The 20,515-nt window shown below is 41.0% G+C and overlaps 6 protein-coding genes across 14 annotated transcripts; 3 read left to right on the top strand and 3 right to left on the bottom strand.

Moving 5' to 3' along the window:
* The first annotated feature begins 48 nt into the window (after positions 1-48).
* Positions 49-7,494, top strand: LOC105695623. 4 transcript variants are annotated; one of them, XM_012417362.2, is made up of 15 exons: positions 49-985; positions 1,302-1,449; positions 1,876-2,072; positions 2,155-2,296; positions 2,354-2,450; positions 2,518-2,712; positions 2,824-2,976; positions 3,085-3,361; positions 3,454-3,705; positions 3,950-4,154; positions 4,235-4,422; positions 4,532-4,824; positions 5,173-5,415; positions 5,748-5,930; positions 6,124-7,494. In XM_012417362.2, exons 2-15 carry the CDS (start codon positions 1,319-1,321, stop codon positions 6,280-6,282), a joined length of 2,715 nt encoding a protein of 904 aa, XP_012272785.1. In that variant the 5' UTR covers positions 49-985; positions 1,302-1,318; the 3' UTR covers positions 6,283-7,494. The 4 variants fall into 4 exon arrangements, with proteins under 4 accessions (XP_012272785.1, XP_012272786.1, XP_023290410.1 ...); XM_012417363.2 differs by lacking the exon at positions 2,824-2,976; XM_023434642.1 differs by lacking the exon at positions 5,173-5,415.
* On the bottom strand, positions 6,961-9,785 carry LOC105695628 (COP9 signalosome complex subunit 6). 3 transcript variants are annotated; one of them, XR_001103654.1, is made up of 6 exons: positions 9,226-9,484; positions 8,817-9,100; positions 8,571-8,736; positions 8,294-8,487; positions 7,944-8,188; positions 6,961-7,795 (listed from the first exon to the last, which is right to left on the bottom strand). XR_001103654.1 is itself a non-coding variant. In XM_012417370.2 (5 exons), the coding sequence occupies exons 1-5, from the start codon at positions 9,482-9,484 to the stop codon at positions 8,048-8,050; spliced, it is 1,044 nt and encodes a 347-aa protein (XP_012272793.1). In that variant the 5' UTR covers positions 9,485-9,785; the 3' UTR covers positions 8,019-8,047. The 3 variants fall into 3 exon arrangements, 1 of the variants encoding a protein (XP_012272793.1); XR_001103655.1 differs by having other exon boundaries at positions 6,961-7,783; XM_012417370.2 differs by lacking the exon at positions 6,961-7,795 and having other exon boundaries at positions 8,019-8,188; positions 9,226-9,785.
* Positions 9,786-10,288: 503 nt separating this feature from the next.
* On the top strand, positions 10,289-11,960 carry LOC105695629 (phosducin-like protein). 2 transcript variants are annotated; one of them, XM_012417372.2, is made up of 4 exons: positions 10,289-10,490; positions 10,563-10,856; positions 10,964-11,378; positions 11,621-11,960. In XM_012417372.2, exons 2-4 carry the CDS (start codon positions 10,662-10,664, stop codon positions 11,854-11,856), a joined length of 846 nt encoding a protein of 281 aa, XP_012272795.1. In that variant the 5' UTR covers positions 10,289-10,490; positions 10,563-10,661; the 3' UTR covers positions 11,857-11,960. The 2 variants fall into 2 exon arrangements, with proteins under 2 accessions (XP_012272795.1, XP_012272794.1); XM_012417371.2 differs by having other exon boundaries at positions 10,290-10,469.
* A 114-nt stretch (positions 11,961-12,074) lies between these two features.
* Positions 12,075-13,459, bottom strand: LOC105695626. Its single transcript, XM_012417369.2, has 3 exons — positions 13,295-13,459; positions 12,716-13,181; positions 12,075-12,636 (listed from the first exon to the last, which is right to left on the bottom strand). Exons 1-3 carry the CDS (start codon positions 13,326-13,328, stop codon positions 12,087-12,089), a joined length of 1,050 nt encoding a protein of 349 aa, XP_012272792.1. The 5' UTR covers positions 13,329-13,459; the 3' UTR covers positions 12,075-12,086.
* An 86-nt stretch (positions 13,460-13,545) lies between these two features.
* On the top strand, positions 13,546-17,968 carry LOC105695624 (exocyst complex component 2). 3 transcript variants are annotated; one of them, XM_012417366.2, is made up of 11 exons: positions 13,546-13,788; positions 13,876-14,176; positions 14,325-14,520; positions 14,600-15,101; positions 15,182-15,486; positions 15,592-15,776; positions 15,855-15,987; positions 16,085-16,363; positions 16,454-16,780; positions 16,868-17,052; positions 17,135-17,968. In XM_012417366.2, exons 1-11 carry the CDS (start codon positions 13,680-13,682, stop codon positions 17,316-17,318), a joined length of 2,706 nt encoding a protein of 901 aa, XP_012272789.1. In that variant the 5' UTR covers positions 13,546-13,679; the 3' UTR covers positions 17,319-17,968. The 3 variants fall into 3 exon arrangements, with proteins under 3 accessions (XP_012272789.1, XP_012272788.1, XP_012272790.1); XM_012417365.2 differs by having other exon boundaries at positions 17,132-17,968; XM_012417367.2 differs by having other exon boundaries at positions 13,680-13,788; positions 15,855-15,969; positions 17,132-17,318.
* Positions 17,608-20,501, bottom strand: LOC105695625 (cleft lip and palate transmembrane protein 1-like protein). Its single transcript, XM_012417368.1, has 8 exons — positions 19,905-20,501; positions 19,685-19,799; positions 19,400-19,623; positions 19,020-19,305; positions 18,717-18,905; positions 18,337-18,545; positions 18,006-18,257; positions 17,608-17,933 (listed from the first exon to the last, which is right to left on the bottom strand). Exons 1-8 carry the CDS (start codon positions 20,156-20,158, stop codon positions 17,846-17,848), a joined length of 1,617 nt encoding a protein of 538 aa, XP_012272791.1. The 5' UTR covers positions 20,159-20,501; the 3' UTR covers positions 17,608-17,845.
* Between the last annotated feature and the right edge of the window lie 14 nt (positions 20,502-20,515).

Genomic DNA, 20,515 nt, shown 5'->3' with positions numbered 1-20,515 from the left:
CGAGGCGAAGCCGGAACCGGCGGGCGGGAGAGAGGGTCCGATAATTAAGGTTAATTCGACGGTTAACCCTTCCGCGAGCGCGCGCCTCTCCGCCCACGTTCGCGGCCAAGGACCGAGTTCCCTCCTTTTCCGCCCTTCGGGCCCGTCGAGTAAACACGTACGGGGCCGTACTCGCCGTAATTAAGACAAAGTGGATAATGGGTCACGTCGCGATTACGAGGACGAGCCCGTTCTTCCCCTTTCCCGATCTCTCGTTGCGAGCGAGGCATTCTCTCGAAGGAGTTCCAGCGATCCCCGACGCGGGAGCACTCCTCCGAGATTTCCCGTTCGGTCGTCGTTCCCGCGGAATCCAGAGAGACGAGGGACTCGACGGTGACATAACCGGTTGGCCGTCTGACTCACCAATTGGGATCAATTACTCCGCAGTCTCTGGTTACTCGCCCCTTCTGACCTTTATTTTCCAGAATCAATTCGTCCCCGGAACACCGTCAACGGCAAAGGACTCGCCGGCGAAGGTATCGGGAGGGGAAAGGGAAAGATCGAACTCGAATGGAATCGAATCGAATCGACTTGGCTTCGATAAGGTCGCGGAAGGTGCTCCCGACGAGGGACGAGGCGCCATCTCCCCCTCGGAGCGAGTACTCGGGCCCGCGTCTTCGAATCGTACCGACGAGCGATAAGGTTAACCTAAAAGGGACGGACCCGAACGAGGTTACCGACCGCGCCATCCCCGGCAGGGCGCCGGCGCCGCTCCATAAATAGAGGGCAACGCTCGGGTTACGACGAAGAGTCGGTAGTACGCCGTGAGCGCCTCCATCGCGGGCCGCGGAAGGACGGAGACGGACGGAGACGGACGGAGATGAGGCGCAAGGACCCGGGGACTCCGGGGAACTCGAGACCCTCGGGACGCCAAGGGGAAGGGCGAAATAGCGTCGCGGCCGAGATGTAAACCCAGCGGGGCGGTTCCAGGGGAAAGGGCGCCGACGTACGTACCTTTCGTTTGCCTCTGCGCCCCCGGGACCGCGGCTTTAGGAAAGGAAACGAGGAAGCGTCCGGGAAAAGCGCCGAGGTTTGCGCGAGTCTCGCCAGTTGCCGGGAATATCTCCGAACGCTCGAAGCTCGCGAGAGTCGGGGCGAGAGTCGGGGCGAGCGTCGAACCGCGACGGACGGGACTGAGAAGAGAAGTATTTCTAGACCCGTTCGAGGTGGTTCCAAAGGTGGTTCCAAGGAATTCCGGGCCAACGAGGGCTCCCACCTGGCGTTCCGTTTCTCCCCGACTCGATTTACTTTTCCATTTGCAGGTGTCCTCGCTCGCGCAATGGCTCTGGTCATGCTGCCCTGCGACCTGCCATGGTGGCCGGCCGTTGTCAAACGCATGGAGAGAGCCGCTGCCGCCAGAAACACTCGAGATCTCTTGGATGCCATGCAAAGAATACACGATACGTGCAAGTAATGCAACTTTCCTTCCGTAGACTTTCGTAGCGTTTTCCTAGCACGAGAAAAAAGATCTCGTCGTTTTCTCGTCCCGCTTCTCGGATGGAGGAGACGCGAACCGTTCCCGATGGCTCGGGGGCCAGTCACCGGCCGATACGCAGGCAATCGGAAGCCGGGCCGCCCGTGGACCGAAATAAACGAGTCAACGTCCGAAAGGTTTCTGCCTCGCGCCAAGTGACGAGGCGTCGAGGCGTCGTCGACCGAGGTTCATATTCGCGTCGCGTCGTGGCTCCGAAGCAACCGCGCTTACGAGCGGCCACCCCGATGTTCTTCCCGCTCGATTCTATGTCTCGTGGGTCTCCCGTCTCTTTGGACTCGCTACCTCCATTGGAAGGCATTCGTAGCTGTACTCGAGTCTACGAATGTCTCGTTCTTTTCCAGTATTAGTCTCGATCCCGAAGAGGACGTTCAAGATCCCGATCTATTTTTGGGCTTGGCGACGTTCCTAGATGTGGATCTCGGTTCGACGGAACGGGGCCACGTATTTGAAAAAACGATACCAAGAATGGTGGAAAGGGCCAAAGCTCTGAGGTCCACGAAGCCACCGCAGGGACTACGGTTCAGCCTTCAGCAACAGGGTAAGCCACGAGTCAAAGAAGGATAGTTGGAGCTCTCGAGCGGATTCCGGAAGGTATCTCTAGAAACGTTGTTTCCTTCCAGGGGACTGTGTCGAGTACAGCTACGGGTTTGCCTCTTCCCTCGTCGCAAATGCCTTCTTCTCGACTTATCCGAAGCGAACGTCCAAGACTCACCCAACACTGCGAGACTTCAACTTCACTAATTTCTTTAAAAATCTCCATTTGTAAGTGAATGGAGAGTCTTCGATGAATCCTTAATAACGCGACGTCTGTCCTTTCAGGGCCGCCCAAAAGGCAAAGCTCAGGAGCATCTTTCAATATTTCGATTTCTTGGAAACGGAACATGCGCTCGAAGGACGATTGATAGTTTCGAGACAGGTACGTGATCGAGTAACGTTTTTGCGTAAGCGCGTAAATAGCGAGACGGCGTACGGTTTCTTTCCAGGTGATGACGTCGAAACAATGGCTTACCATCGAAGACTGGTTAGAGAGTAGCGTTCCTCTGTGCCCATTGACCATTCGCCACGAAAGGCGATTAGAGAGAGTCGAGGCGGAAACGAAGGTATTGCACGTTTGTTTCGCGAGTGCAAAATTCGGCGACGGGGTACTCGAAAATGGCGTCACTCAAGAAACCGTACATGTACGTAAGTACCTCGAGTTCTGTACGATAAGAAATTGCCTTCCAATTGACTTCACCGATAGGAACGTACTCGATTACCGCGTGGTCAATACGATAATCATGCTCGAGTAGATAGCTACCCATCCGGAGCTCCTTGCTGCGATTTTATCCGTGGAGGCCTTAGAGGACAACGAAGTTTTAATAGTGGAAGGTGCCAGACACGTCTCCAGGATAAACGACCCTAAACACCGGGCAACATATGAGAGTATACTCAAGCCGAGCGCGGTGAGAATATTGCCGTCGAAATCGAGCCCGAAATCGAGCCCGAAATCGAGCCCGAAATCGAATCGGTCGTGATGACGCATATAACGTTTTATTTTTCCCTCCCTACAGGTAACGACGTGCTGTATAGACCCGGAAAATTATTCCAGCCTACCACTGTCGCAATTCGAAGAAGACAATATTCTAAGAGAAATGAACAAATCCCTGTTAGGTTTCCGACAAAGGCGAATTCCAAGCAGCCCTACGGACCCCGTCAAGTCCGAGTTGGACCTCGAAACTGGTCCTGGAGCCCGAAGACTATCCCCGATAGGAGAAAGCTTCAGCGGCACGCCACCGGAAGTAGACACCGAAGAAAGAGATAATGCAGTAAATACCGTCGATGTTCAAGGTGAGTATTACGTTAGAAATATTCAATTTCTCGGATTCTCCGATGAAATATGTGGTACCTAAAGATGACAAAGCCGTGGTCCTTAACTCTAGCTGGAAAGGTTGACCCGCCAAAGGAATTTCGTCCTAGACCAAACGGAAAGTCCAAACGAACGCCCAGTCCTGGAAGGGCGGGCAAAGCAACCAATTACTCGAACAGAAGTCGATTTATCGTTCTGGGGTCGAGCGGAGAAATATTGCCGGTCACGAGAAGATCCATTGGCCAAATGTCGGTATACAGTAGTTGCAATAGTCAAAGCACCGACAGTTATCACAGTGCCAAAGAAATGATCGACGACGAACCAGGTACGTAAGAATTCAAATATTATCAAGTCACGATATCACTATTTAAACATTCACAAGGGTCTATTGTATTTATTTTGTAATATTTCATAATCTCCTTTCATAAGAGCTCGCGAACGTGCTCAAAAATTTGTCGAATACGTTAGGACTTTTTACGTCTTAGCAACAAGGTAGATGAAAATCTTTTCGAAATATCACAATGCAATTATTAACTAGCGCTTATCGTTAAATACCATACTTTCGGTAGAGGAAGAGGAGCAAAAATTGAGCAGACGTTACAGTGCGCAGCTGGACACTCCGGAACGACGTGGAACGTTTGCACAGAGGCTAAAGGATGCTCTGAAACGAGAGAATACCGCGACCGAAACATCATCTACTAATTCCTCTGGCGAAAGCAGTTATGCAGTTGGTATAAGCGTAGCTGGTAGTCACGTTGACGATCAAAACATTAAGTGAGCTCAAATTGCGTATTCGCGTTACCCAAAGAGTATTAGCAACGGAGAAAATACTGAATCGACCGTAAACATTTTAGACTGAAAAGAGGAGGATCGAGGGGTTTCGTTCTTAGGGACGAAACCGTTGACGAGGAGTTCTTGAAGGAGTCTTTAGAGGCCGAACAAAAATGGTTGGGGCGATTTCGACAAAACCAACCGGTCCAGTTTCACAGGAGGGATACCCGTGCCAGCAGTAGATATAGTTTCAGCACAGAAAATAGCTCGGGTAAGTATCCAGGTGCAATGGGTTTCCTATGATACTTTGGTACTTTGAAAAATACCACAAATTCTAATGACAAAGGAGCCTACGCGGAACTAAATTTTCCGGAGTTTAGATTTCTCTTCGGAGCTGGAGGAAGTTTACGAGCAATTATCCAAGTGGCTGGACGATCCCATAGATGCGGACGAAAATCGCGAACTGGATGCAAGGGATAGGGCCGTAGTGCGCTTCGCGGGTTCCCTCTTAAAGAGAGCATTAAGCGAATCTTTCGCGGGGGTCCCCGTTCAAGAAGGTGAGCCGCAACCACTGATCGACACGGACGATGCTCACCAAAGGCACAAACTCGCCTTGGCCGTAAGGAGTCTAAGCTTGGAGCTCACTCGTCATAAGAACAAACGACAACACTCGGTAAGAGTCGGCGTTATCGCGTGCATGGGATGAAGATGAACTAAAGAAAGCCCACGCAAACGCGTGGAAACGTCCACGTTAGTTTATTCATTCGTGATGGAATGAGAGACTGCGAACGAACGATGCTTTTTTTTTTTACCGCTTTTACGTTACGACCTATACCGTAACCCAATCCAATGCCGTCAATTCGAACTCGTTGCATACGACAAGAGTTGGCATTTTTAAAAGCGACGTTTTTGCTTAACTGCCCTGACACGTATTTGCCCGTATCAACGTGCTTACGTACAAAACCGTGAAGCTATTTTGAGTTATAACGGAGTAAAACCTTAAAGGTTAAACGCCATACAGGTTTCTGAGCACGGTGCCACGATTAACCGAGATGTTTCAAGCAACGATCCAGAGGTGGCTCGAGCGACCAAGAACGCGCAACGTAGAAAACTGTGGGTTATTACGGTCACTTCGGAAGTATTTCAAACACTGGCCGACGACGAGACCACGATACGTCTGCCTCTACCGGTAGGCTCGGGGACTTCTGGCAGTGAAGGAAAATCCAGGAAATCGAAGGGAACAAATCATTTGGAAACAACGAAGGTGCTACTGCGGACAGAATCTGCAATAATCATTGCCACTCTCGACCGTTGAGCGTATCTAACGTCAATCGCTCTTTTCCACTAACCCATTGTTTTCAGGCAACGCGTTCCCCGAGACAAATCTACATTTTCTTAGAAACGGAAACTCTACTAACATTCCTGTCTCTCATTCTATCGTCCTCGTTGAAAGCAAGAAAAAGAAACCGAATATCCGAGATTCGAGACTCCTGCACCCTTCGATTCATTTTCATCTTCCCTGTATCTTTTGTAACGCGTATATATCGTCTAAAGTTATTCCTAGGATGAAAAGTAATCGACCAACTTTTCCGGTAGATTCCTCGAGAAAGCAGTTCTCAGTCAGGAGGTTTACTCCCAATTGCGACAGGAAATTGGGGTTGCGGATCTCGATTAAAAGGAGATCCCCAATTGAAATTGGTCATTCAGTGGTTGGCGGCTTCCCTCTCAGGGGCACCCAGACTGATCTATTACACTTGTGGTCATCCCAACTTATCAAAGGTGACAAATTGAAAATATCAAATTACCTGCAACCTGAAAATGTAACCAAAGTAAAATATTATTTCGATTTAGTGGGGTGGTCATCACACGGACGCATGTACCGAGTTAATTTAGAGTTCTCGAATGAGTTTAAAATAATCAGCTCACTCGTGTCGACTGTCGCAAAAGTTACGAAACGTTTTTGAACTTTCAGCTGGACACGGTTAGCCGAGTTCTAATGGACAGGCATTGGTCGGTGGGCGACTTAGCAGCTGCCACCTTGAGATTCGCTCTTCAAAGTATCGAAGAGAAAAGTATAAGTAGAAATAGCCTTTTCGAGGAGCTCATAGGTATGGACAAACCGAGTCCTTAGCCCGATGCCATGCTGTCCGTATTGGTGGACATTCTGGCCACCATGATCGAGGACGGCCTATCCGCTAATCCTAAACGGGGCTTCGACATCGGTTTATGGCTCGGTACTAACGTTTAAAGGCGCAACGGACGTTATTTGCAAACTTTCGATTCGTTATTTAAAAGTTGATGACCATCGAAAGGGGACCCTCTTTCAAAAGTTTCCAGACGAGGAACCAAGAGCTCCCGTTAACGTTCTCTCGGTTAGATCGGTCTACCACCTTGAGGATTTTCTTTCTCTTTTTTTTCAATTAAGCAAGGGTTACGTTTCGACGCATAACATTTATCGACCTATCGAGATCCGCTTTCGGGGTTTGCTAAGAAAATGGAAAACAACTGAATTCCTTTGCTTCCGGTGCATCGCCAAAGGAATTTATGCCAATTGTAAGAACGGGCATTTCTATCGCCGTCGGCACATGACAGTATTAAGCGATCGTTATCACCTAAACTGTCGCACAATGCGTACCGTTAGAATATCCGAAAGTCAATAATATAAGATCTCAGTCAAGGGTTTTTAAAGACAGGCCGCAGTGGAAGTGGTATTTTATGTATACCATTTACGAGTGAGAACGCGTCTAGTGGATGTTTCGTTAGTCGGGTGATTCACGGTAACTATGATGACATGCAATAATTTACGAGGCACAATATACCCACTATATTTTGTACAGAAATATTTATGGCATTATATATGTACGTATCGGCGATAAATGCACGATCGATTTAGTAGAATTTTAGGTAAGATTTTGAGCCGCTAGTGTTTTATAACGATACTTGTATGCAGCTTTTTTTTTTTTTTTACAATCGACGCCATTCGTAGGCGATCGCTTCTATACATGAAATGAGCTTTGGTAGAGAGCGATTCAATGTCGCAAATTAACGTTTCTAGGATATCGTATAGTGGCCTGTAAGAATACGCGATTGGCCACTTTGACACGAGGTCTTCCATTTGGCAAACATCACGCAACAAAAGTTGAATGGATAAAATCCAAGTTGAAACCTGTTGCACTAGGAATGTTGTAAGCTCGGCGTAAATCGAACAAAATGTAGTATATCCACTGGTGGACACGAATGCCTTCCCTTGTTACACCGGCGATGCCACGTTAGCAGGGAAGGTACTCGATCCGCCACTCTACATACACAATAAATGAAACCAATAAATTCATATCTCACTAAACTCAGTGCAACGGTTTAATCCACTTGTAGTTTTAACTCGACGATAACGATTAAGCACCTCGACGTCCAATTTTTATTACATCAAATCAATAAAGATCTTGTAATCGAAACCAAGGCAAAAGATCCGTTTGGACACATCTATAGAGCGGAAATTGTCGGTCATCTTTTAATTAAATGGCCACGTCTCGTATCATTTACGACTTTCATTCCTACTGGCGAAATACTTTGAAGCGTACATCACAGCTTTTATTAACATCGCGTGCCAATTGTATTCCGATTTGTTCCAACTCCTGTAACACATGCTGTTCGAACCATGTAGGGCTGATTTTAAATAATACAAAGTAATCTCCTATCGGAGTATTCGATAGGATTACATGAGATATTCCGATTAAATTTGTTTGGCATCAAAGATTATGTCCTTCTTTGTTGAAGTTATGTTGCACTACTCACCGTTTAATCACGTCCGTTGTGGCAGGCTCTCCAAGGTTAAAGGCGTCAGTAGTGCACGATTAAAAAAATATAACGTTACAAAGAAACAACAGTGTATTGACCTATCAAAAGAAAAGACTCCGCAAACGTCGACCCATCACTTGTCTATCATATACAATGTTAAATTTGTTTGCAAATTGATTTATATCATTGCAACCTTTGGTTATTATGCCTAGGTATGTCATGAGACCAAAGTCGTTACATTGCTGAAACAAACAGATTCAAAATAAAAAACGTAATCTATACACGAATGCAACAAAATCATCTACAGTACAAGGATAATACTTAATCATGGAATATTTTATACTTACATTATAAAAATCAGATCTAAACTTGGGACTATTGAGAACGGGTAAACGATGCCCTAAAGAACATGCTGCTCTTAGGATCTCATGGTTTCCTTTTAATTCCCCAGTTTGTACCGCTTGTACATATCTTAAAACGAGTTTTACTCTTGAATGTAACATTTTTATAGCACTGTGTTGTGCCATTAGATGTTCAGCCACTGGGTTACAAAAAGCAACATTTAGAATATGTTATTAAACATATATTCCAGTAGTTATTTAAATTTATAAAATAATACTTTACCTAAAGAACTTCCTCCTTGATCGTTGCTACACATTCTCGCGACATGATCGACTCCAATTCTTTCTGCCTCTTCTGTAGCTAATGTATACGTTAATGGAACAAATAACATAGTGGCTTCTCCAGCAACTAGATCGATCACCGATTCGTACATTGAAACAGATAATTGCTGTGAAAATTATGTATACATTATTAAACAACAAGTACAATATTTTACCATCAAAATGCTAGAGCGTAACTAAATCTTACATCCGAGTTTTTACACCTGGGATCTAATTTTAATAGTACAGGACTTTCATTAATTCCACATAATTGTTTGTGAACTCTAATGTCCCACTCGTTAGGTAAATCTCCAGTAGTATACCAGCCAAGAAAGTCCATTTCACTGAATACTTGTTTGAACTGTTCCTCCTTTACGGTATAATAATCCATGTCGATGATAACGTCGTCTCCAAAGCACGTAAATAGCAGCTCAAAGGAATTCATGATTTCGATGTTTCTTCCTTTTTGCTTGCCAATGAGAGCTCCATAAACTAGCAACAACGATATCCCAATTAATATGCCATTTCGATAATTGTGCCAATCGATGAATTAACCATGGCCCGACCAGTTTTCCATTATGTGCACGAAAAGGGGCATGCATGCATAACATTAATACCTAATTGATCCGTGCCTGCCTGGGCTCGAAGCCGCGTCCAGTGCTCGCTAATGTTCATAATAACAAGTGGGTGCAAACTAACGGAGACGGATCCAACCGTTCCCGAAGATGCCATAACACGCACGGCGCTATTAGGGCTCATCGACGTCGAAGGACCTTTATCGGATGCAGAATTAACCTCCATTCCCGCCTCAATTGGAGGTGTTGCATTGTTTTCGTCAACGTCCATGTTACTCTGCTCCTGACTCGGTTCGCTCATCTCTTTCCAAGTATTCTGCTTTTGCAAATTGTTATTAACTTTGTCCCCAAAGTTGTTCGGTGTAGATTTTAACTGAGCCAATCTTGCCCGAGACTACTATTGACTACTATTCCGGACTATTCTCTGTATGTGTTACCCACTGTTACCCACAGCTGCGTACAAGTCAGTACAAGTTCACACAAGATATTGCTTTTGCAAGGACCAACAAGAAGTTGAAGAAATCCTCAAAACAACCAAAAATGAGTTGGGAGATTGCTCACGGGCGGAGTGGCGCAATCGCGTCCTGTGCTGCCCCCCGGTGGCCCATGACGTAAAGATATGTAGACGGAGCCCAAAGTCCCGTCAAGACAGGTGGGCAAACTAACGCATAGGAAAGGAAGGGGTATATTGGTTTTCGATTTTTCAGCCTCCTGATTGGCTCAGCTAGCTGTTTGGCTCGTAGGAATATCTTACGTTCATGGATTGACTCTAGAAAGCAGCGCGTAATTTTAAAAGCAATTTTGATTATTTTTTTTTATAATACATGAGTTATAAGTTGAAATATTCTGTTCGGTAAAAGGAAAGTTCCTTGATCAATATTTTTCTTTCTAGGTGAATCTAATATAAAAGATCATGATGAATTAGTGAAATAAAACGTTGAATGACACTTACCTGTGTAACCAAACTCAGCCAATCAGGAAGCTAAGATTTCAGAACCACTCATTCTACCTTACCATTGTCGTATGTGTGTCCCCCCTCCACTTACTCTGGCACCCTTCCCTCGGGCTTGGACTCCGTCTATATATTCTTACGTCCATGGCAATGCCTGGCAATGCCCACCCCTTGTATTGCCTTGTATGCATGTAGCGTAGATCAGTGATCGTGCATTTGGAATGGAGGGGAAGTAATTCTCAGCTCGGGACATTTTCATTAAACGTTCTTCTTCGTAGATTTTATTGAATTTGTAATGAGGAATGAGCGCGAGTTAAAAGAAACGAACTGAAATGTACAGCTGAGTTATTAATTTGCAAGTTGTCATCGTTTAAGAAAATTAAAAATGTTGATACATTTGTGTTACTTACGTTAATTTTTGTTACAGAAAACGCTGTAGCATATAAATTTGAATTGAACTCTGACGGTATAGTCGTTTAACTCGCTCCATACTTGTTTGAAATTATTAGCTGTACCAACGTACCTAATGGCAACATTAGAAGATAAGATTTTGGGGGAAAAGTTGCAATATTATTGTAGTAGTTCCAGTGAAGACGAAGAAAATGGATTGGCAGACGATGCACCCCAGGAAAAAATTGTGCAGACGAGCTCACAGTATGCTCCGGGTTCTTCCAGCTGGAATGGTATATCTAGCAATACTGGCCCAAAAGGAGTTATAAAGGTGCTACTATAACAGTATACAAATTAATTCGTATTCGCTTTGATTAAAACTGGTTACAAATTCATATATGTTTAGTATCTTACATCCTTATTTTCCTGTACTTAAAGGATTGGCAGCGATTTAAGCAAATTGAAGCTAAAAAAAGAACGGATAGCGAGAAGGAACATTTACTTTTAATAAAAAAACTAAGTTTAACGTGTCAATATACTTTGAAAGAAGAAAAAGATACATTAATGGAAAGTGATTCAGAACTTGCAGAACTGTTAGCTGATGAATTTCTACTAAATTATCAAAAACAAAGAATGAAAGAAATGCTTGAAAATGTGAGAAGACTCAAATTTGGAAATGTGATATATCTAGAAAGTGCAGATGATTTTTTAACAGCTATAGACAAAGAAAATAAAAGTGTTACAATAATCATTCACATATATGAAAAAAGTGTTCCTGGATGCGAGGCAATGAACGGTTGCCTACAAACTTTAGCCCAAGAATATCCATTTGTTAAGTTCTGCAAAATCTTGGGTTCGTTATCTTTTGATGTGAATGTTTAATTCTTAAACGGAAATTGGGTAACTTTGATGGAACATCGTATTATAAATGTATATATAGAAATATAAACGTTTTTCTTGAAATATCAGATTGACACTTTTTTTTTTCTTTCCAACCATTATTAATTGCAACTATCTATGTTGGGTCATTATGACCCAATTTCCATTTAAAGGTTAATTGCAGTAACATTATAATAATTATGTATATATTTACAGGATCAGTTGCTGGATTGAGTAATCGTTTCAAAGAAGAAGGGGTACCAGCATTACTGTCCTACAAAGGTGGACAACTTGTGGGGAATTTCGTTCATTTAACAGATACTTTAGGTGAAGATTTTTATTCCACAGACGTGGAAAATTTCTTGATCGAACATGGGATGCTTAATGATAAGAATAATGTACCACCCATTATTAAAAAGACCCACGAGTGGGGGGTTTCTGATAGTGATTAAAATTGTATACCTTTGAATAACTTGGTTTAAATTGTACTCAACCTAGCAGCTTTTGCACTGCTGGTATGCAAATTAAACATAAAAAATATAATACTTTAATAAGATATAGCAAACATGATATTTCTTAAACCCAAAGATATACATCGCATCTGCTTGTAAATGATACTAATACAACCTGGGTAAACCCAGTATATCAAAATATTAACGTTACATTTTAAGGAAGCTTTTGTTTAATTGTCATTGAATACATTTTTCTCTGGACTTTGGACAAGATGTAAAAATTGTTTTCTCTTTATAATCGCCCTATTCAGATCTTTGTATCTCTTCAATATCTCATTATATTCCGGGCTTTCAACATCATTATACAGTTTCTTCAAATTGGTTTTTCTTTTTATTTCTTCTTGAGCATCGAAAATCTTTTCATTTATATCGGTACTTAATATCTTGAATGCATCAAGAGTTATGGGAGTTTCATTAAAGAGTCTTAAAGTACAAGTCAATCTGGCCACTTCTGCTTGTAATTCTGCAACTTGTGCTTGCAACAACAAGTATTCTATGCTTCTTAAATGTACTACACCCATTGCTTCGTGTTTCATGTCTTTCCATCGATTCAATAGGGTATTGCCCTTTAAAAGATCTTTCTTATATCCTGTGCAAACTTCTTCTACTTCGGTCTTGCATCGCAGAATGTCTCTCTCTTGACAATTTAACACCTTCTTAAGAACTTTCGAGTCCTTTTTTTGTATTAACTTTTTTAAATTTCCACCAGACTTTTCATAGCTTTAAAGGCAACATATACATCCAATTAAATTCTTTGTAAACATATCTTAGCAACATAAAACATAAAATGCATACTAACTTCAGAAGAAATCTGTGTATCCTATTACGTATTATCGATGCTGCACAACTTTTTATGTCCATCTTCTCTTCATAACTAAATGTAATTTTTGGCAAATCGGTAATGCCTAGAATAGTCAATTCTTCAAGCGATTCGATTGAAATGGCAGGTAATTGAAGGAATTTTTTGCTTTCATATGCTATCAATAGACGTTTCAATTTCTGTGCCGTTTCTTCCGATAAGCCATTATCTACATTCCTGGATACTTGTTTAACACAGTCAAGGATTATCTTAAAACGAGCATATTCACAAATGCTGTCTTCACAAGAACGAAAGGCTTCGACAACTTTATCAGCATCTACATTTATTAAAAATGGATTCACTATACGTTTATTTGACTCTCGTACACTGTATTCCGAAGAACATGCTAATTCTGATTTGCCAATAACACGTGTACTACTAGATATGCGAGATACACCAGAAATATCTGAAAAAGAAAAGGACTTGACGCAGTAAAAATATGTACATACATAATACCATTACTTATTTCAGGATCCAGTAAAATATGCAATGCAAAATGAAATTGAAGCAAATTTTTACCCGACAGACGACTCAAATCGCTGAAACTACTCATGGCAATAGTAAAAGAATCCGATTTATTATATATATTACCAAACACAATGATTTTGATTCGTTTGAAATGATCGGAAACAAATGGTGAAAGTTAGTATATTAACGTCCGGTTCTGCCAAGACTTGCCGTTAGTTCGAGGAGCAATATGGGAGCGTGAGAATCCCTTTCAAATGATTCCACATAGGGCGGGACTTATATCGCAAGGTATGACGGATCTTTACGACCGACGTGAAGTTGGCTACAAACAGTCAATAGGTTTATGGTCAAAGCAGAGATCAGTTGGATGGACTGGATGGTGATCTGACTTGATTTTAAAACTGTCAAGCAATTTTGTTTATGATTTATTAACAAAATGGGACCACCACCTGTGGTGACTGGTATTTCACCAAAAGAAGGTCCACCAGGTACTCGAGTAATTGTTCGAGGAGAATTCCTAGGTATTAGACCTCAAGATCTGATAGGTTAGTTTTACTTAATTACTATTATATTACTAATTCCTTATTTTAGTGCCTTAGTTCAGTAATAGATTTTGTCACGTTTAACACTAGGATTGACGATATGTGGATGTGATTGCTTATTATCTGCTGAGTGGAAGTCCTGTAATAAAATAATAGCAAGATCTGGTCCATGCAAAGAACGTGGAGACATAATTGTAACAACTCGAAGCGGTGGACAAGGCACATCGACTGTGCAATTTCGAGGCTATCATGAAACGATAGGGCCAATGAAAGAATCTGCTGTATGGGTGGACGAAGCACCGTTACAAAGTTTCGTCTGGGGTAGGAGAGCATTGTCCCCGACAAATTATCAGCAAGAAGATCCGTTAGGCCTTAGCGTCGAAGGAAATGAGTATGAAATTAATTGGAACCTAATTAATTTAAATGTTAAAGCAAGAAGAGTTAAGTCGATAAATAATGGTAGTGCAATTATATTAAAGTTAGATTCAATTATTGTTGCATGTTAAAAATCCATGTAACGATGGATATATCAATTTCAGCAAAAAGTTCCCCGAGGATGAGTTAATAGAACTCTTTGGGGATAGTAGCGGAGAGTTAACTAGTGAAAAATTTCATCCTGGTTGGTTCTTACTGCAGCATCACCATGCGACGACATTGGATGATCTTAAAGCTGGTTTGGCCTACTTGAGGCGTAAAGTGAATTCACAGAAAGAGGGCCAGTTATCATTTTTAAAGGTAATATCACTGGTAGATAGTATTATTCAAAAGAATATTATTCATTTGGAAATCATCATAATGATATTTTATATTATAGGCTAATGTGGGTTCAGTTATGGAACAACTTGATACCATCATGTTACTGAAAGATCAATTTGAATTGGATACAAATAAATATGGCAACAATCCTACCGAAAAATTAGAAACTGCAATTAAGGAATCAATGGCAGAAGCAAATAAAATGTTTGACAGTGTTTTGGCAAGGAGGGATAGAGCGGATGCTACAAGAAATGCCTTATCGTTGATGCAACGGTATAAATTTTTGTTCTGCATGCCAGTTAATATTGAGAAAAATATTAAACGTGGAAATTATGACCTTGTAATAAACGATTATGCTCGAGTTAAAAATCTATTTAAGAATACAGAAGTCGAAGTATTCAAGAAAGTCCTTGCCGAAGTGGAGGACAGGATTGCACTGCTGAGAATAACATTAATGAAAAATCTTGAAGAAATGCCATTGACGTTAGATGAGCAAAAGAAAATTATTAGAAATTTAGTTAATTTAGATGCCGAAGGAGATCCTGCATGGGAAGCTATCGGTATATTTTTAATCCTTTATTTGTTCAAACTAATGCGTTGCGCATTACTGTACTTTATGAGAAATATTTCTGTGTTGTAGTTTCTCATGCTAGTTACTTAGAAAAGAGTATAATAGCCTGCATGCAAGAGCATCTAGATTCGGATGGAGGAAGCGGTGACGATTCAAATAAGACCCTAAAGTCCAATGGATTTCTGCCAATGAATATTAAACATTTACGTTTACACCCGAGCGATGGAATTAGCGTTCCGTCCCGAGTTCTTTGTACAGAAGCTATTTGTGACGTAGTTACGGAACAATTACCTGATCTCTGGAGGTTGGGGCAAAGTTATTTTACCGGACAACTACATGTTGCCGTGGATACCGAAAAGCAAGGCCCCTTTAAAGTGAGTTAAAAATCTAACGACATTCAATAAGAAGAGAACCGATTGCGCGTGATAAAATGAAAATCGTGACCGATTCATTTACTACAATGTCGTATTCTTCTATAGAGTTTAGTTTTATCGAGTATACAACACGCAGTGGAAGCTATTAAGAATTCATGCTGCGCCAATGTGGAGGCTCCCTGGCTTTTACACAGCCTTCGTGGTATCCGCCAAATGTATGCTTCTTTAATACATTTGGATCTACCAAGCGAGGCTCTTGATATCTTTGGGAAATTTATATTTGAACTTAGGTATTGATTTTCGTTGAATTTCTCACTTAATCGTTTGTTCTTAATATTTGAAGCGAGCATATTTTCCCCATTCCATAGAATGCAATGTCTGGTGGCTCTGTTCAAGCAAACGGCGGATAATATCAATGGATTACATAGAAAGGAAAGGTGGCAAATAGAGTACCTAAACGAGGATGGAGGAATCACAAGACTGGTAATCAAACATTCTACGGTGCATTAACGTCGTTTCAATTTACTGGTATTGTAATGGTGTGCCACGAGTCGATAGCCTCCTCAAATACTGTTTCTCTGTATTTCATTTCAAACAGCCATGTTTATTCGAAGAAATGATATTGGAAGTTTCTAAAGTGACGCGAGAAACGGTCGCCATTTGCGGACCCAGAGAGGAACAATTATTTGCCGGCCCGAGCCAGCGAGCGGTATATCATAACGCTGTCAAGCAATTGTTCACCTCGTTCGCCCGTTGCTTACAGCAGCTCGCTTTTAGCGGCAGCGAAGAAGCTCTCGAGGATGACGGACAATCGGTATCTCAACTTGTCGGCTCTCCTTCTGGTTACAGGACCAGAAGCGACAAACATCATGGCCCGGTAAGCTTGGAAGCTATGTGGTGTACGACCGTCATCGATGATCTGTGGCGATCTATCACGGACAATAGAAATTGTTGCCATTCGTTTCAGAGTTGGGAACAGTGTTTGTTAATCTCGTTAAGCAATATTCGATATACCCTGAATGTGATTTTGCCTCGAGCGAGAGATGCCTTTAGGGCACAAGGATATCCTGATTTATCCACCGCGGTGGGATGGAATGCGGATTGGACGGAATTAGAAACTTTGGATGGTGCCGTACTCGATGCTTACTTGGAACGTCGTTCCGATCCTTTAGTTGGAACTATCGAACCTAGCATGTACTTGGGTGGTTTGGAGTGGGATTCCGAAATTGAACCGACTCATGTCAGACCTTACGCCCAGGAAGCATTAGCCAATCTTGTAGCGGTGCATGCAGAGGTTCTAAAGCCCTTGATTATATAGATTTCTACAGCGTTTCGTTTCGATTAGATCAGTTTAGTTTAGTTTAGTTTATATCTCCCGTAGGTACGCCGCGTGTCGCCTGGATTGTTGAAGAGAGTTTTATCACATATCGTGGAGACCATTGCCGAGGAGTTAGCACGACTCATGTTCTGCGTAACTGGATTTCATCGTACCGGTATTATACAAGCACGCGTTGACATCGCTCTATTAAGGAACACGTTAGTCGGTTACAGTACACCAAGAGCGAGGTAAGAACAAACGAGAACATACATCAAATAAAGTCACACTACTTGGTTACTAATAGTTTATGACTCCTGTGGCGAAAAGAAGTTTTTTCGAGGATGCATTGGAAGTAATACCTCAACCGAAAAACGCTGAAGATTTGAAACGGATCGAAACTCTGCTATCCAAAGTTACGACAAGCATGGGACTACAGCTTTCTTGCTTTGGCGATCAACCAACAGAAAATGCCACTCTCGAGCCGGTAGACCCCAATCGTACAACTACCGTTTAACACGTGTAAATATTATGAATAGATTATACCAACGGAATATTAATCAATATTGTTATACCTTATTTTCAGCCGTAAGAGGTACATGTATATAATTAATCATTTTTCCGTGAGCCACAGTTTTCAGGATATAGAAACGAATCGCTCTAACGGTCATTTTGAAAGTGAATTCTCTGAAATTCCCAAACGAGCTAGTTTCTTTGTATTTGGCTCCCGGCGAATTCAGGTCGTTCTTATATCTACAATTTCATTGAATAGAGAAGAATAGAATAAAAGACTCGTCTCCACAAAATTACGTACAACACCGTTATCGTGATCTTTGTATTTAATGTGTGTACATTTTACGTAAAATACGGATATAAATGTAAACGAAGAAAGTATTCACTATCTCCATTTATTGTTAAGTATTGCACCATTGTGAGAACGAGAGCTAGAGAACAAAATGTATTTCTTTTTTTAACCATTAATTACTGCCCAATCAATCCCGCGTAACTTCAAAGGCCCACTGGGTGCAAAACACATTCGTTGTACTAATTCTTTTTCTTGTCAGACGACCTGTCAGGAACATCTTCTTCTATACATGCCGTATCTATTCGGGTCTTGTCTACCGGATAAAGCCTGAAAATAAATCATTATTTTGTTTTTATAATCTATGAAATTGATAAAATCTAGTCAACCACTCGAACCTACCATCTTTGATAGAGGTAAATTAGGAAGACGGCATCGTCCCGAAAACACGCTACTCTATGAGCGGTTGGCATCGTTATAATGAAAGCAAAAATATCATCAATAAATGTGTTAAATGCTTTATACATAAAGGCTCTCCATGGAAGATGTGCTACAGACTTCAGTTTGTAATTTACAAACAATTGTGGAAGCATAAATAGGAATCCAAAGGCGTAAACGCCGTTCACCAACGAATTTATTGTCCATGACCACCAACTAGAAACAATAATTAATTTGCTGACAATAAGTCACCAACGTTACATTTCCAAGTAATTTGTAGAATATAACTGTGTACCTTTTATGGGGCTGATATAATAAAGAATAGATAGCACCACCAGAAATCAATGGGTATAAGACGTAGCTCAAATAGCGCATACTTTCTGCATCAAATTCGCGGGTTTTCCTTTCTGCAGGATCACTTTCGTGCTTACAGATTTTTATTTTTGGCAATACACCGTTTCCTCTCGTAAATTCAATTCTTAATATTTTTTTCGACTTCCATAACTGTGCCAAAAATTGTTATTCGTTAAATCGATGATATTTGTTTTAACCCGGGATTTCTCATAACTTCAAATGAAAGAAATGTCCATATACAAATATTGGTATCAATTATTAAATTTTGACTGCAACAACATACTCCCAAGACCTAGATACATATATTAAAGTGAATCTTACTTCAATAATGGTTCCAATACCAGAGGGTACTAAAATAAGAAGCGATGATCCTTCATCGAGGAGATAAAGAAGGATTATCGTTTGACTGAAAGCTCGCCAAAGAACCGTCCGAACACTGAGACCTGCTAAATTATTTTTATTTTTCCAAAAGTTAATGTCATTCTTGAATGCTAAGAAGTCGAACAGTATCTGAAACATATAAATATAATTTTAGGGTGTTAATAAAGAAAATGAACAGGTACCACTTTGAATGATTATATATACATCTTATCGTATTAAATGATAGTTTCCTGTTATCCTTACATGCGTTGCAGCAATGAACACGGTTCCTGCCAATAAATATAAATTCGTTTCGGCAAAGATTCTTTTAACCTCATCGATATCTTTTTCAGAAAACCCAAGCTCCTTGAGTTCTTGCATAGCAGCTTCGACGTGTAATACTAATCTTAACTTGCCTAGTGATATAGGGGCATAAAATACCGTAACATTCATAGGATGATTAACTGGTTTTATTTGTTCTAAATCGCTCAGTTTGGTTTGCAAGAAATCGTAATTAACTATAGGTAAAAATAATCCATCTGGGGTCACCCTACAAAAAGATTTTACAAATTAAATAAAGTGGCTTTATCTATAGCTATTACATTGAAATATTAAAATAACTCGGTCAATTTTATTTTATTTACTTTATGTCATTGCGAAGCTCCAAAGGTAAATTGTGTGCAGGCAACTTAATGTCATCGGTCATTACGGTAAATGTAACTCTCCTCTTCAAATGAGCGATAGGTTTAAGTACGTTTTCTTTTTTTGTTTTAGTTTTTTCATTTTCTGTTCCTAATAATTGAAAAACTGATGCTTCAGGTACTACATGTTGCACCATTTTAATTATGGCATGAGACATTGTCAGCTTCTAAAAACAAAAGCAATCATATATTAGAAACGTACCACTGTTTCTAAATGGCATTTTGTACCTTTTGTGCATCATAGAATGATTTGTCGAGCTTCGTTGATTTAGGTGCAAGTACAATGTACAGAAATAATGTGCCATTTTGCTGTGTTTTTTGTGGAATGTCCAATGTTATCGAACTAAACACATAATCGTTACCATCATTGTTAAAAACTTGCCTCAAACTTTAAGGTTTCAGTTAAGACCGCAACATTCTAATGACAAAAATATTGAATAATACGTACATTTCTTGCCTCCGATGATAATCAAAATTTGATATCGTAAAAACGGGGTAGCTTTCATGCCGTAAAGGAGGAACTGTTACAGAACTATAAATGTGCAATTGCAAATGTGGGTTTTTACTTAAATAAGATGTTAGACATGGTTTTCCCACTTCACATGGTGGAGGTACAAACAGTAACGATAAGATATATATCGAATAACTAATATAAATTAAAAATGCAATTGATAATATAAAACTAAATGACAGCCACTTCATAATGCAATAAATTTTTTACTTCATTTAACGGTCGAGTAAAGTAATGTATTGTAACTGTATACGCGTCCAGTACTGTACACTTGTATAAAACATCAATGTTTCAAAACATTTTATAGAGCAGTGCCACCTTGATATCCGGGACTATTGGTTACTTGGCTCCACATGTTTAAACATCTTTAGAACTAGACATTTTTCATTCCCTTATAAAATTCATCCCTGTATGAAGAAATGCCCGAATGTTGTTTTTAACTAATTTAACATCCGGTATGCCACATGGCGCACGCCACGTCACTTATCAAATGTTAACTTGATGTATTGACGGTATTGACAAGATGAAAGCCAATTAAAAAACAATAG

This window comes from Orussus abietinus, unplaced genomic scaffold, assembly GCF_000612105.2.
Source record: "Orussus abietinus isolate OABI.00-Male unplaced genomic scaffold, Oabi_2.0 scaffold4, whole genome shotgun sequence".
Classification (NCBI taxonomy): domain Eukaryota; kingdom Metazoa; phylum Arthropoda; class Insecta; order Hymenoptera; family Orussidae; genus Orussus; species Orussus abietinus.
The sequence above is the reverse complement of the archived record's forward strand: the minus strand, read 5'-3'. Positions and strand labels throughout refer to the sequence as shown.